A 14,138-nucleotide genomic window follows, 5' to 3' on the forward strand; every position below is an offset into this window, starting at 1 on the left:
TTGAAGGTAAAAACATGGTCATTAAAGCAATAATGACTGCCTCTCTTGAGCTGAATATATTTGCAGTTTCAACCCTCTATAAACCACTTAGAAATATGGAGCATACATGAAATAATAGAGCTTCCCAAAGCATTCTGCAAGATTCCACTTTATCTTTGTAGAAAACATAAGCAATGGTTGGAGACTTTTCACTAAGTTCCTGGTCAGGTGTGGTTTTCATGTGTGTGCTTCTAAGTTGCACTGTCCTTGTTCAGCCTTCGGTTACATTTCATGAAACCAGCATTGTTCGATCCTGTGAGAACCCTGTCCTGTGTCTTCAGTTTGATAGATTTTGTTTAATTTAAAGCCTTTTGTTGTAAAAAGGTGGGGTTCATCTGCAGCCATGAGCACCATGTGGACTCCAAAACAAGTTGCCAACCCTTCCTTTCTTGGCCCTTCTCCCCCATTCCCCTGTATTTTTGTGCATACTCAACTGTATATCACCAGGTAAAACTGTTCAGATTATTTAAATTTATAATCTTAATAAAAAGTTGATTATATAGCATGGTGGTGCCTTGTAAAAAACAAAACAAAACAAAATGTATGTAGATTTTCTGCAAAGTGCTCTGAAAATTCCATAAATCCCATCCTTCAGGGATTTCACTTTTCTGTAGTCTTTCCACCATACTTCAGTGCCTATCCGCTCTAAACATATGCTGCAATACCAGCATTTCCATAGACAAAGCACTGCACACTAATAAAACACCACACTGTTTACATACAGTGCAAATACATAACATATTTTTAGCATAGGTTATGAGCAACATTTTTAGATGGATGGAGCCTGCAGTGATATTAGTAACACACTTCTACTGTAAATTAGTGGCCTAAATAGAAATTTATGTTCCATAAAACCCAGCATGAAATGATAAGTTAGAAATATTTAAATAACATTTTACAAAGCGTTAGCAGCAAGTACAACTGTGTCAGGCTGAGTCAGTTACTGAAAAGGAGAGCTGGGCACCGTCATAGAAAAGTGCCCAACAAGCAAGACAGCACCTTGGCCTTTTAAATAAATTTTTAAAAAACTATGTATGACCTCAAGATTGTACCTAATATCTCAAGGGTAGTCTCAATCTTGAGAACAAAAAAATAACAATCCAGCCCAGAGATAAATTTTACAACTTCTATAGACACAAGGTCAAAAGGCACCAAAATGAGATGGGGTTTGGTTCATATTTTCATTCATTTTCTAAAAATATACTAGATTTATAATGTGAACAAATGAGATTATATCTAGGTTTGGATTTCTAAGACCTATAATCCTGCTCAAGTCATAATCAAGCCCATTCTTGCATTACTCACATTTCACAGGGCAAAGAATATTTCTATTATTCCTTGAGAAAAAGCAGCTTCCAGCTTAAATTTATCTTGCAATTCTGCAAAATACCGAGCCTTTAAACACTATATTCAAAATCTAACATTACAAGCCTGATACTATGGTTGGATCTCAGTGAGCTTGTGAAAACACTATAGAAGCTCCCCAAATTTGTAATTTAGATTTTTTTCCAAAATAACTGAAGTGGGAGTTGATGGTAGTGGCTGGGGTAGGGAACAAGGAATAAAGTTCCAACTTTTTTTCTTCTCCAAAAAGAACAGGTAAGTGTCAGGGCTTCAGTAATGGGGATGGCAGAATGTCATGTCTTCAAGTAAGACTAAAACGATAGCTTTACACTTTTTGTTTTTTCATCTGCAATTCAGAAGGATAAAGGCAATATTCTAAAAAAAAAGAAAGGCCTCAATTAAAAAAAAAGTTATCTGATTCATGAATAATATCTCAAAATAAAAAATAATAAGTTTGGAGCAAGGCTTTATTAAGACAAGAGACTGGTGTTGGCATGCTGGATTTTTCCAATGGATTACCTCACTTATCCCACTTTCATCCTTAAATTCCACATGCCTAAAATTGGATTCATCATTTCTCTCCAAATTTGACTTAGCCTAACCATTTCTGTCAATGACATCTTTATCCTACCTACTATATAAATTAAAGTTTTCATTCATTACTTCTGATTCTTCCTCTTCTCTACCTTCAGAGCTAATATGGAAGCTTAGTAAGATTATAATCTCTAAGAAGCCTGGGGCTATGTCTGTCTTACTCACTTTTCATTTATTCTTTCACCTCTACTACATGACAAGGACAGTGACAGGTACTGGGGGAAAGTGAGCAAGACAGTCATGGCCTCTAGCCCTTATGGAGCTTACAGTCCTGTGAAGAAGTCATACATTAAATAAATACACAAATAAAGGTCTCATTACAAATTGTGACAAGTGCTTTAAAAAGAAAGACCTGGGTTCTATGGATGACTTAGTTAAGATAAGGGGTAGTGGTTGTCAGAAAGGATTCTCTCAGTCAGTGAAAAGTGAGCTGAAACTAAAGGGTAAGTCTAAGGTAGCCAAGGGAAGACTGGGGGGAAGAGCACACTGGGAAGAGAGGCAACATGTGGGAAAACCGTCGGGTAGGAAAGAGCTCAGCACATTTTAGAAAATGCAAAAAACGCCAGTAAGGCTGGAGAGAATAAATGGGCAGTGCAGTTGCCATATTAAGACGCTGGATTTTATCCTGTGTATAATGGGAACCCTACAGGGTTATGCACATGGTCTGATTTATGGTTTTGCAAAGAACCCTGTAGCTTCTGGGTGGGAAAATAAAGTGGAAAAAGAGTGTAAATGGGGAAACTAGTTAGGAGACCACTGCAGTATAGTACCAGAGAGAGCTGACAGTGACTTAAACTAATCCAAGCCATCCTCGTTCCGAGGGCCTGGCAAAGCTCTCGGTTCATATAAATGAATGAATGAATCAATAGATATCAGCATTGGTTCTTACAGTCTTCTTTCATGATACTCCTACCTGTCCCAGGGTAGAAGCATCCTCCAGTCTTTTTCTAAGATACAATTACATTTTTCTAGAGTAAAATTTTTAGTCAACATCATGATAAAAAAAAAATTTAGGTGGTATCTAATGTCTATAATTTAAAGTTCAAACTCCTCAACTGCCACATAAAATTCTATGAAAGTTGAAATATAATTCTTTGAAATCTCAAATAATCAGAAAATTTATATATAAGATTAAGCAAAAATTTATATGAGTGTTCATCATAGTAGTATTCACAATATCAGAGTAAGAACAATCTACATGTGCTTCAAATTATGGAACATCTGTGTATTGAAATAACATACAGCCCTGAAAAATGTTTTCAAGGAATATTTAATAACGTGGGGAAACACAATACAACACTAGATGAAAACAGGATGTAAAACATATATAATTTGACTTGAAGTTTATTTTTAAAAAGAATACACATGACTAAAAAGAAACTGATCAAAGATCAAAGTAGTGTCTATGGATTGGGAGGTTATAGGTGATTTTTACTTTCTTAATATGTTTTTCTGGTTTCCAAACTTTCTACAATAATAATACTTTTATTCTCAGAAAAATCTCCTAGTAATGGCTACACCTAAAAGAAAGAAACTTCAGCCTAGCTCCCTATTGCCCTCCCAATCCTTGCGCACAAGTCTGTGATTCTGTTTCCCACAGACCTGCCTCTACCACTGCCTGCACATGGCACACTTCTGCTCTGCAGCTGAGTCTGTGAGGGCCTCCCTTAGTACCTCCATTCCTGCTCTCAACATTTACTACACAAAGCACTCATCTGACATAACATTTGCTGCCTTGACTCATCAATTTCTTTTCTGTGCCCTTAGCTCTCACTTATCTGTCAAATTGACTATGATTTCACTTCTTTGTCCTGCCCCCAGCACCAAGTGCAGCATCTTCTAAGGAGGCATTTAATATTTGCTGATTGCTCAGAATGAAGTTATTCTATATAGGGGCCATTATTTGGCTCTCAAAAGACTAGCATGGCCATGATCTCCTGGGTCCCTGCTGCATCTTGGCCAAAAGCTGCTGCCATTACTTCCCCCTTTGAATCACAGATGGTTAGGGCAGGGAAGAGACCTGAGATAGGGTCTAGCTCAATCACACTGAAATTAATAAAAGAGAAAATTGAGTTCTAAAAGTACAGAGAGACTCTCTGCAGGTCCCTGGGAGAGGCAGTGGCAGTGGTAGTGGCAGAGCCAGGCCTGGAAATGCAATTGCTCACATTCAGTGGTCATTTCCCCAGACCATCCTATGGCAGTGACCTCCAAGAGCCCTTCTCTCTAACTCTTCAAAGACTGTCAACTGGCAAACAAGTTTGGAAATGTCCATTTGATTTCCTGAATGTTCATTTGACAGGCTGGAGAAAATGCATTTGGGATTGCCATTGTGTTTTTCACTCTGTTTAATATAACTGTTTTATATCAAAGGTTCACTGAAAGTAAATGAAAGTAGCTTTTAAGCTTAACCATTAGGCACTTTAGAATTGTTTTCAAGGCAGCACAGCATAAAGGCCAGAATAATCTGATCATGAATTCTTCCCAGGGATATAAAATTAAAAGCATAATTCAGTGTACATCTTTCCTCCTACGATGAACGAATGCAGACCTGAATGAAGCCAGGGTGTGTGATATGTGCTTATGAACCAGCATGGAAAGGATGCTTTTCACCACTCCAGGAAGAAATATGAAAGTCACTGATGAATAATTATTCTGATAAAGCACTAAGATCCTGTAAGGTTAGGCTGTGATTTCAGCTGACAGCTTTGGTTATAAACACTGGTTCTAAAAAATACCAATTAATGATTCATTTGACTCCTGCTCTGCTCTGATACTGTCCAAATTCTGGCATTTCATGTCATGCCATTGTCTTTTACCACATAAACTTGTTTTATCAAGACAAAGAGAGTAAAAAATACTTTCAAGTGAAAATAATAAAAAAGGATCTACTTTACTGTTGCAAACTCTGACAATTTCCTCTTTGCATTAAAAAAGATAATAAGTGTCAAACCAGTTATTACAGCACATGACAGCTTCAGAATAGAGACAGCATATCCAGCTCTACATTATTCAATATGGACACATGGGAAAAGAGCAAACAGTTTTTCTAACAGATTTCTCTGCCTCAATGCCAATATGGCAAATAATCATAAGAAAATGTTATTACTCTACCTAATTTTCCCTTGGAGCTTTTAAATGGAAACTTTTGTTAACTGATTTTTTAAATATGCACAGGGAGGGGTGGGCAGCAACACCGCGATGAAGGGTCCTGCTAACGACATCCAGGCTTAGATGAAATGACCCCTGGGATGGGAGGGTTCTGAAGACGAGTAATAAGGGCTGAGGACTGGGGATACATGGCAAAGACAGATGTCTTTCCTAAAATGCAAGAGCTCCTGAGACAGCATGAACTGCACTGAGGCAGAAGTTGGAGGAAGGAAAAGAGAAATATTAATGTGTGCTTTCTTTCTCTCATCACTGGGGATGACAGTCAAAATCAGAGGAGAGTACAGCAATTCAGAAGTAAAAGGAACATGGGCTTCCCTGGTGGCGCAGTGGTTGAGAGTCCGCCTGCCGATGCAGGGGATACGGGTTCGTGCCCCGGTCTGGGAAGATCCCACATGCCGCGGAGCGGCTGGGCCCGTGAGCCATGGCCGCTGGGCCTGCGCGTCCGGAGCCTGTGCTCTGCAGCGGGAGTGGCCACAACAGTGAGAGGCCCGCGTACTGCAAAAAAAAAAAAAAAAAAAAAAAAAGAAGTAAAAGGAACAGAAGCGAAATAAAGTCACTGCAAGGTCTCTTCATTAGAGACTGAGATTCATTTCAACTAGGCTATCTTAGCTCAGCTGCCATAACAAAATACCACAGAGTGGGTGGCTTAAACAAAATATTTACTTCTCACAGTTCTGGGGGCTGGGAAGTCCAAGATCAAAGTGCTAACCAATTTGGTTCCTGGTGAGAGCCCTCTTCCTGCCTTGCAGAGGGCAGCCTTCTCACTGTGTCCTCAAGTTTCAGGGTGAGGAGTGGAGGGTGCTCATCTCTCTTCTTTTTCTTATAAGGACACTAATTCCACCCTCATGACCTCATCTAAACATAATTACCTCCAACAGTCCCACTTCCAAATACCATCACATTGGGGGGTATGGCTTCAACATACGAATTTTAGGAAGACACAAACATTCAGTCCATAACATAACCTTTACCTACTACCTACTATGTGCTAGATGTAAGTTCTGAATAAAATTGAATAGTCATGCCAGGGGCAGAATCATGTTTATAATAAGATGCTCAGAAGCAAGACTGTATTTTCCTTTACACCTAAAAAAGCTTGTTTAGCAAACAAAGTTATTTTTACCTGAAATGGCTTTAAATCCTGTGCTTTGTATTTATGTCCATACTTTTTAGATAAGACCTACTTTAACTGTTGCCAATTCTCACATTTTACTGATCTACTAAGCAGCATCCAGATTTGCCAATTTTATTTTCTGTCACCCTAATGTTTTCATATCTTAATGCTATCAGGGAACACGAAAGAATCAATGCTGATTATAGTTAAGAAAGTGAGGACGAAAGCAATATTAACTGGGGATATTTGGTTTTTTGTAAAGCCTTCACAGGAGGTTCTCTTATCCTGGAGTCATTTAAGAATCATTAACTTGGGCCTTCCCTGGTGGCGCGGTGGTTAAGAATCTGCCTGCCAGGCTTCCCTGGTGGCGCAGTGGTTGAGAGTCCGCCTGCCGATGCAGGGGACACGGGTTCGTGCCCCGGTCCAGGAAGATCCCACATGCCGCGGAGCGGCTAGGCCCGTGAGCCATGGCCCCTGAGCCTGCGCGTCGGAGCCTGTGCTCCGCAACGGGAGAGGCCACAACAGTGAGAGGCCCGCGTATCTCACACACACACACACACACACACACACACAAAGAATCTGCCTGCCAATGCAGGGGACACGGGTTCGAGCCCTGGTCCGGGAAGATCCCACATGCCACTGAGCGACTAAGCCCATGAGCCACAACTACTGAGCCTGCGCTCTAGAGCCCGCGAGCCACAACTACTGAAGCCCGTGCGCCTAGAGCCTGTGCTCTGCAACAAGAGAAGCCACCACAATGAGAAGCCCACACACCGCAACGAAGAGTAGATCCCGCTCACCGTAACTGGAGAAAGCCCGTGTGCAGCAACGAAGACCCAATGCAGCCAAAAATAAATAAATAAATTTATTTTTAAAAAAAATCATCAACTTGACTCAAACCCAGCAAAAATGCTACAAAATACATGGAGTAAAGATGTCAGTAATTTTCTGGCAAGGAAGCATGGTTTAGGGGAAAGAGAATCCACTCAAGGTCTTTGGAGTCAAACAGACACGGTTTTGAAATCTAGTCCCATATATTTTTTTTTTTTTTTAACAGTGTGACCTCTCTGAGTTTCAATTTCTTCATCTGTAAAAATGAGAATATCCCTGCTGCACAGGAATGCTGTGTGGGATTAAATGAGAGGGAAGTATGTGCAAGTGCTTAAGAGGAAGTACCATGTGGTCAATATGTTGTTTCCTCTCTGTTCCCGCAAATGCCTTCTACTAGGTAGGGGTCAGAAGTTCAAAAAGTTTACTACCAGTCTCTGCTTGTGTGTGTGTGTATATGTGTGAGAAAGGGGAGGGGCCGTGTGCAGAGGAAGGTTATAGATTTGTGAGTACTGTGCTTTCATGAGCCTGACCATCTTTAAAATATTTTGTGTTTACTTTATTGATTTGAATATCATATTAATTTACCCACATATTTCATCTGACACCTCCATTTTCTGGTCTTTTAGGCATCTCTGGGCATGTGGATGCTTGATAAATAGACTTATTAGCATGATTTGACTATCTCTATCCTGTCTCCCATTTTTTTAACAGAATTACACAGCTGGCAGTGAGGATGGTGCCGAATCTCATCATTCATTTACAAGCCTTTCTGCATGACTGAATCTGACTCTGTTTATTCCCATTCTCTGCTTAGAGGACCATCTCTGGTGTCTCTTCACTGAGAGGCAATGCGTACAAGCAGACAAAGCAGAAGAATAAAGGAGAGAAGAAATGTGGGCCCTGAGCTTCTGGATGGGCTCTGACCTATTTCACTCACCTTCAAACTCTGTGTGAATCTATTTCAGCTTCAGCCACTGTAGGGAAAGGCTGAGGAATCTTGATTTCCTTGAAGAAGGGAATGAACAATCGGCACACTAAAAATCAGAGGAGACTTTGGAAATTATAAGAGAGGCTGCTACTGTTAATGACTAAGTTGCCTTGGTATGTCTTGTGTGCTAAAATTCCATTTCATTTTCATCATACATAGAACCAGAAATATCGCTGCAGGAAGCGCTACAAGTTGTGTTCCCTTTGTTCTATCAGAACATCCCAAATAGTATCACGTGCTACCTGAAGATGTGCCCCTGAAATAGACCAACAATGCTTCAATTATCTTGGCTGCAGGCAAAGACAAAGTAAGAGTCTCAGGAGTTCTCAAAAAGTTCAAAAAGTTCTCTCTAAACTGTGCTGTTTTCAGATGGAAACTACAAGAACATGACCAAAACTATAATAGTAGAGATTTCCCTGGGCTTTGTTCTGGCTATAAGATAGTTTCCAAATATACGATGAAAGGTAAGTAGAAGCCGACAGGGGCCCAATGTGGAACACATCAACATGATCATAGTTCAGACACACAACCCATTCCGTCCCCACCCCACCCCACCCCCAGCTTCTCACACAAGCAGGGTTACCCAAACTCTGGTTAACCTAGCATCAACCTTCCTATTTAAGTTTATCTGATAATTCACAGTGTAATGGGAAAAAATGGAAAGACAGAAAGGAGAAAACATAAAACGAATATTGTCCTTCATGTTGGTAAACACATAAATTGGTTACATGACAAATGTGAGGCAGTGATTACGCTGACAGTCCAATGGCAAAGTTACTAAAATCTTTTTTTGTTTTCCAACTTGGAATCTTTATTCTTGATGATTTTGTAATAGGCTTGTCCTTAGTTTGATTAAGCAAACTCTCATTTGGCTATGAGAACTCATTCAAATTTGCTAAAGGAACTATGATGATAAAATTATACAGCAAGTTGGGAAAAATACCCATGAAATAACACAACTTTTTATAAAATTGTCAGGTGTCAATTCCAGTAACCCATAAGACAGGGCCTAAAGCCTATTCATAATCACATCATTCCAGCATGAGGAGCTATTGCCAGAAACTTTTTATGGGGTGGGAAAAGGAATAAAAGATGGTCCATGCTGACAAATACAGGTTTAATGATAAGTGCTCTTCACAGATGGCTACAGAGACTGTAAACTATTATCCAGAAACATACAACCACACAACACAGACCACTTAGCCAGACCTAAAATAAACTGGCTTCTTGTAACTACCCTGTAAACACTACAGCCCTTCCTCCATCCAAAAATGACCCTAATCTCACATGAAAACAGTTACTATAGGGGAATCAGAAACCCAGCTTTGTGGCCAAAAGTAAAAACCAAAGAAAAAATAGCAATTCAGTGGTTAGCTGGTGAAAGCGGGAAATCTGGTGCCCTTCACTGCACTGCTTTGCTCTTCTTACTCTTGCTCTTTTTGTCCCTCTTCTTCAGCCCATCCATGTTAACTCTCAATAGGTTTGAATAAGCCATCTGAAACTTATTCACTTCTTTGGAGCTCACCACAGTGCTGATCTTCTTTTTCCCATCGTTAGCTCTTAACAGACACTTGTTGTCTGAGGGCTCAAAGCCCTCCACAGAACTCTTCCTTGGAATGGGTTTAGTTCGACCATCATACTTCTTCAGGGTGATGAACACGCTGCCCGACAACTGGCGCTTCTGGAAGAGGCTGGTCAGCTCTGTCAGGAACTGCTCACTCTCCAGCAGCACCATCCTGGCGCTGCTGGCTCCACTCTGTGGAGAAAAAAAATCTCATTTCTTCAAAACTTTAGAGAAAAAAATCTCATTTCTTCAAAATTTTCCACCATTTTAAAAGCCAAGTCGAGAGTTGAATCACTGCTGTAAAAGGAAACACCCTTTCTGAACCACATCTGTGTGATGGGGCCACTGATGCCGCCATTACTGCTCGATCAACACACCCTGGAACAAGAATTTTCATTTCTGAATCCAAGCCTGTTCAAAATCCTCCTGGGGAAGTAAACTAACACCTGGGCATCTTCCTCAGTATAAAAATTCTCTTCTCTTACGGCAGTAGCCTTATGTTTAGACTCAAAAATGCCTTTTCCCTTGCATCAGCTTCTCTCAGGTAAAAGGAAATAAAGACAGAAGGCAAGGGCCCCTTCAGTAAAATCCCACTGAGAAGGGACAGGCAAAATAGGAAGATTTAATTCTAACATGAGGGGACCCTATGATGATGTGAAAGGGAAAGGAGAGAGAAGAGGAATGGCACCTAATCTGGAAGATTCAAGTACATTCACAGATACTTTCCCAAGATGTGCAAGCATCTCGCCTTCTTTAAGGAGACAACTGTGGCATCATATAACTCAAATTAATTCCTTTCTGAATGAAAGTGAGTAACAAAAACAGAACTTGGCAAGATGGCACAGCACAGTGAGGGCAGAACTGTATTCCCAGTTGATACTTGGTGAGATGTTAGGTTGTCATCTCAATATAAAATAAAATGAGGCCGCACAATGGAAAGTGTTTTGAAAAGTAAAAATCCAAGGGAAAGATGAAGGCAGCATTTTAATGAATCTGGAGAAAATGAACTCTGTGGGGTGGGCAGCTCTGACTGTGACCTTTCTCCAGCTGACATCCTGGGAAGAGAAGAGACATGATGGAAAGGCCAGTGCCTGCCTCCTTCCCCCACAACAGGAATGGCAGTACCATTTGCCAGCACCTGGAAGCTGAGAGAGAGTCTGATGTGGATTCTGTCCGTCCATTAAAGGCAAGAAGAGTGAAAAGTGGGAGAGAAAGCTCCTAATACCTACAGTGGTGACCTGGGGTCATGCAGTAAGGAGTTGTAACGGCATAAAAGCTTCTTTATTCAGATGGTTCCTTTCAGGGGAACTCATTTCATGATACTTAATGCAGGCAGTTAGAAGAACAGTTGGGTTGGATATAACTTACAGTATGTCACACAAACCTGGAGCACCCACAGAACATTAATTTCAGGGCGCACATTGAGATTATGCACTTACAACCAGCCTCTTTGCCAGGGGCAGCAGCTTGTAACTCAGAAAGTCATGTTTCATTTAGGATGTGCTGTATAATGTTGAACCGGAAAGTTAACTGCTCTGTTTTGTTGTGTCTTTTCCCCCAATCTGAGTAAAAAGCACTTGGGAAAGAGCTACATATGCTAAACTGAAATTTTCTATAAAGTTGTTCTCACTCATTTCAGCACAAATCTGCTTAGGTCATATCTCTTGCACGTTTACTCTTGTTCTAAACACAAGACTTCCCCTGCTACTGAGATCCCCACAAGCAAGCTCACCATTCTGGGATTTGCTTTATCTCATATAGGTTTGGGTATCACTTTCTCCTGAACCTAGAACTATGTTTTCCACCACAGCATGCCAGACACTAACTCATCCCTACTCAAAGGGGCTTTTAGAACACCACTTTCTTGATGTGCTACATATACACAATGGAATACTATTCAGCCATAAAAAAGAATGAAATAATGCCATTTGCAGCAACACGGATGGACCCAGAGATTATCATACTGAGTGAAGTAAGTCAGAAAGAGAAAGACAAATACCATATGATATCACTTATATGTGGAATCTAAAATATGACACAAATGAACTTAGGTATGAAACAGACTCACAGACATAGAGAGTGAATTGCCAAGGGGGAGGAGGATGGGGGAGGAACAGGGTGGGAGTTTGGGTTTAGCAGATGCAAACTATTATATATAGGATGGATAAACAACAAGGTCCTATTGTATAGCACAGGGAACTATATTCAGTATCCTATGATAAACCATAATGGAAAAGAATATGAAAGAGAATGTATATATATATGTATATATGTGTGTGTGTGTATATATATATACATATAACTGAATCACTTCGCAGTACAGCAGAAATTAACACAACATTGTAAATCACTATACTTGAACAAAATAAATTTTAAAAAAAAAGACAGTCTTAAGAGAATATTCAATAAAAAATCCCACCTTCCTCTATGTGGTAGTGAGGTGGTCCTTTTTTCACCCTTAGCTACTCCTCAGCTCTGGTAATCAGTAACTACTCAACTTAGGTAAGAGAAACCATATTAATTCTTCTAAGTAATGCAAACATCTAATTTTACATGCTCTCAAATTACTTTCCTTTCAACCGCATGTTTGTGTAGCTGTTACATGAGTCCGTTGTACTGATGCAGCTGTCATCCCTTCAACTCAGTTCTTGCCAAACACTGAACTGTGTCTGGAGATACAAAGATAACCACTCTTGTTGAAGAGATGCCAGTTTAGTGGGAGAGCAGACATGTAAACAGATCTGTATGTGAGATACATGGCCTGGAGAGGGAGAAAAAATATACTGCACAAATAAATCAGCACAACAGCACAAAAAGAACTAGAGGGCCATAATATACCACAAAGATCCAGTGGAATGCAAGGATTGTGAACATGAAGGTAATACTTGCATTTTCATCTCAGTCAATCTAGATACTCTGCTGCAATGGAAGAAGTAACCTCGTTCCTACCTAAAGCCAACTTTCCAGTTGAGTCCCAGGGCCAAGCCCCTCTCTCGTATCAGGGACACGATGCACTCTCCTGCATTATCAAATCCTCCCTTCCTGTGGAGTCATTCCAATGTGCATACAAGCATACCTTAATATCATCCTCCCTTGACCTTGAGCTCTCTAGCCTCTTTGCCATTTCTCTGCCTCCCTTCCTGGTGACACTCCTTTCATCTTCTATGTTTATTGCCATCCCTATTACCTCACCCTCCATTCCCTTCTCCCACTGCTCCACCGAATTGACTCTCAGCAAGGTCACCAATAAGGTCCACCGTGCCATTAGTCACTTTTCTGTTCTTATCTGTCTTGCGTAGCATCTACTGCCCACTCTCATCTCCCCTCAGCCCATATTGAAAGACTGTCTTCTTTAGGCTTCCATGAAAACCCTCTCCTTGTTTTTTTCTGCCTCACTGCAGCTCCTTTGCAGTTTTCTCTGTCTGCTTCTCCTTGCCTGACTCATTCCTGTCCCCCGCCGTAGCCCATTCTCACAGTAGCTAGAGTGGTCTTTCAAAAATATAAACCAAGTTATTTTATTCCCTGACTTAAACCCTCCAATGGCTTCCCATCATTCTTAGCATAAATTCCATGTCACCGAGGCCCAGTAGTTCCTGGCTCCTGCCTACCTCTCTGCCTCATTGCTAGCCATACCTTCTCCCAACACCCTGCACACTATTCACCACCAGATTTCAGACTTACATTGCCTTTTTTCAATTCCTCAAACACCCAAAGATAGTTCCCACTTCACAGCCTTTACCACTGCTGTTCATTAACCTAGAGCACTCTTCTCTTAGCTCTCTGCATGGCCAACTTGTGATAAGTCAAGTCTCAGCTCAACTGACTTGCTCACGGAGGACTTCCTTGATCTTCCTGCCCAAGTGTCCGTTCCCCAAACTCAGTCACCTGCTAGCTCATCACCCCTTTCCAATTCCTTCAAACACTACACTAAAAAGTGTCATGTTTATTTTTCACATCTCATTTGTCTACCTCTCCTGTGAGAGCCTAAGCTCAACAAGGGCAGGGACTTGGTCTTGTTCAAGCTCTATGTCTAGCTCCAGGCACAGTGTTTAGTACATGGTAGGTACTCTGTAAATATTTACTGAATGGAGGAATGAAATGATGATGAAGTCCTTGGTTAGGATACTGTGTCCAGCTCTTTGCTCTTCAACTACAGAAAAGCACAGGAAGGGGAAAGTTGAAACATAAAAATAACTAGTGTACAGGGAAATCAAACTTATGGCAAAAGGTTAACAGAACTAGAATTAATGAGAAAATATTCTACTTTCATTCTTCAGAGGGTCATTACTAATTTTTTAATGTCTAATGAAGATTAAATAAAAAGAAACGGACTACAGGTTCAGCAGACTGGGTTTAAGTTCTAGAGTAGATGAGATGTGGGTTAGTTATGGAAACACTTCCTGAAACTGACTACTATTTAGGATTATAGGAACTGCCCTGGTGGCGCAGTGGTTAAGACTCCATGCTCTCAATGCAGGGTTCCCTGGGTTCAATCC

The 14,138-nt window shown here is 40.7% G+C and overlaps 2 protein-coding genes across 2 annotated transcripts in view; both read right to left on the reverse strand.

Moving 5' to 3' along the window:
* The window catches only part of BTBD9 (BTB domain containing 9), a gene marked incomplete at its 3' end in the record, with an annotated part of 374,760 nt that overhangs the window by 254,688 nt on the left and 105,934 nt on the right, over nt 1-14,138 (reverse strand). The gene's annotated exons all lie outside the window — the stretch shown is intronic.
* Nucleotides 9,481-9,813, reverse strand: LOC307058533 (signal recognition particle 14 kDa protein-like; the record flags this gene model as incomplete). The annotated part of the gene is made up of 1 exon (XM_079712037.1): nt 9,481-9,813. The coding sequence occupies one exon, from the start codon at nt 9,811-9,813 to the stop codon at nt 9,481-9,483; it is 333 nt and encodes a 110-aa protein (XP_079568163.1).

Source organism: Hyperoodon ampullatus (assembly GCF_949752795.1).
Source record: "Hyperoodon ampullatus genome assembly, chromosome: 10".
Taxonomy (NCBI): domain Eukaryota; kingdom Metazoa; phylum Chordata; class Mammalia; order Artiodactyla; family Ziphiidae; genus Hyperoodon; species Hyperoodon ampullatus.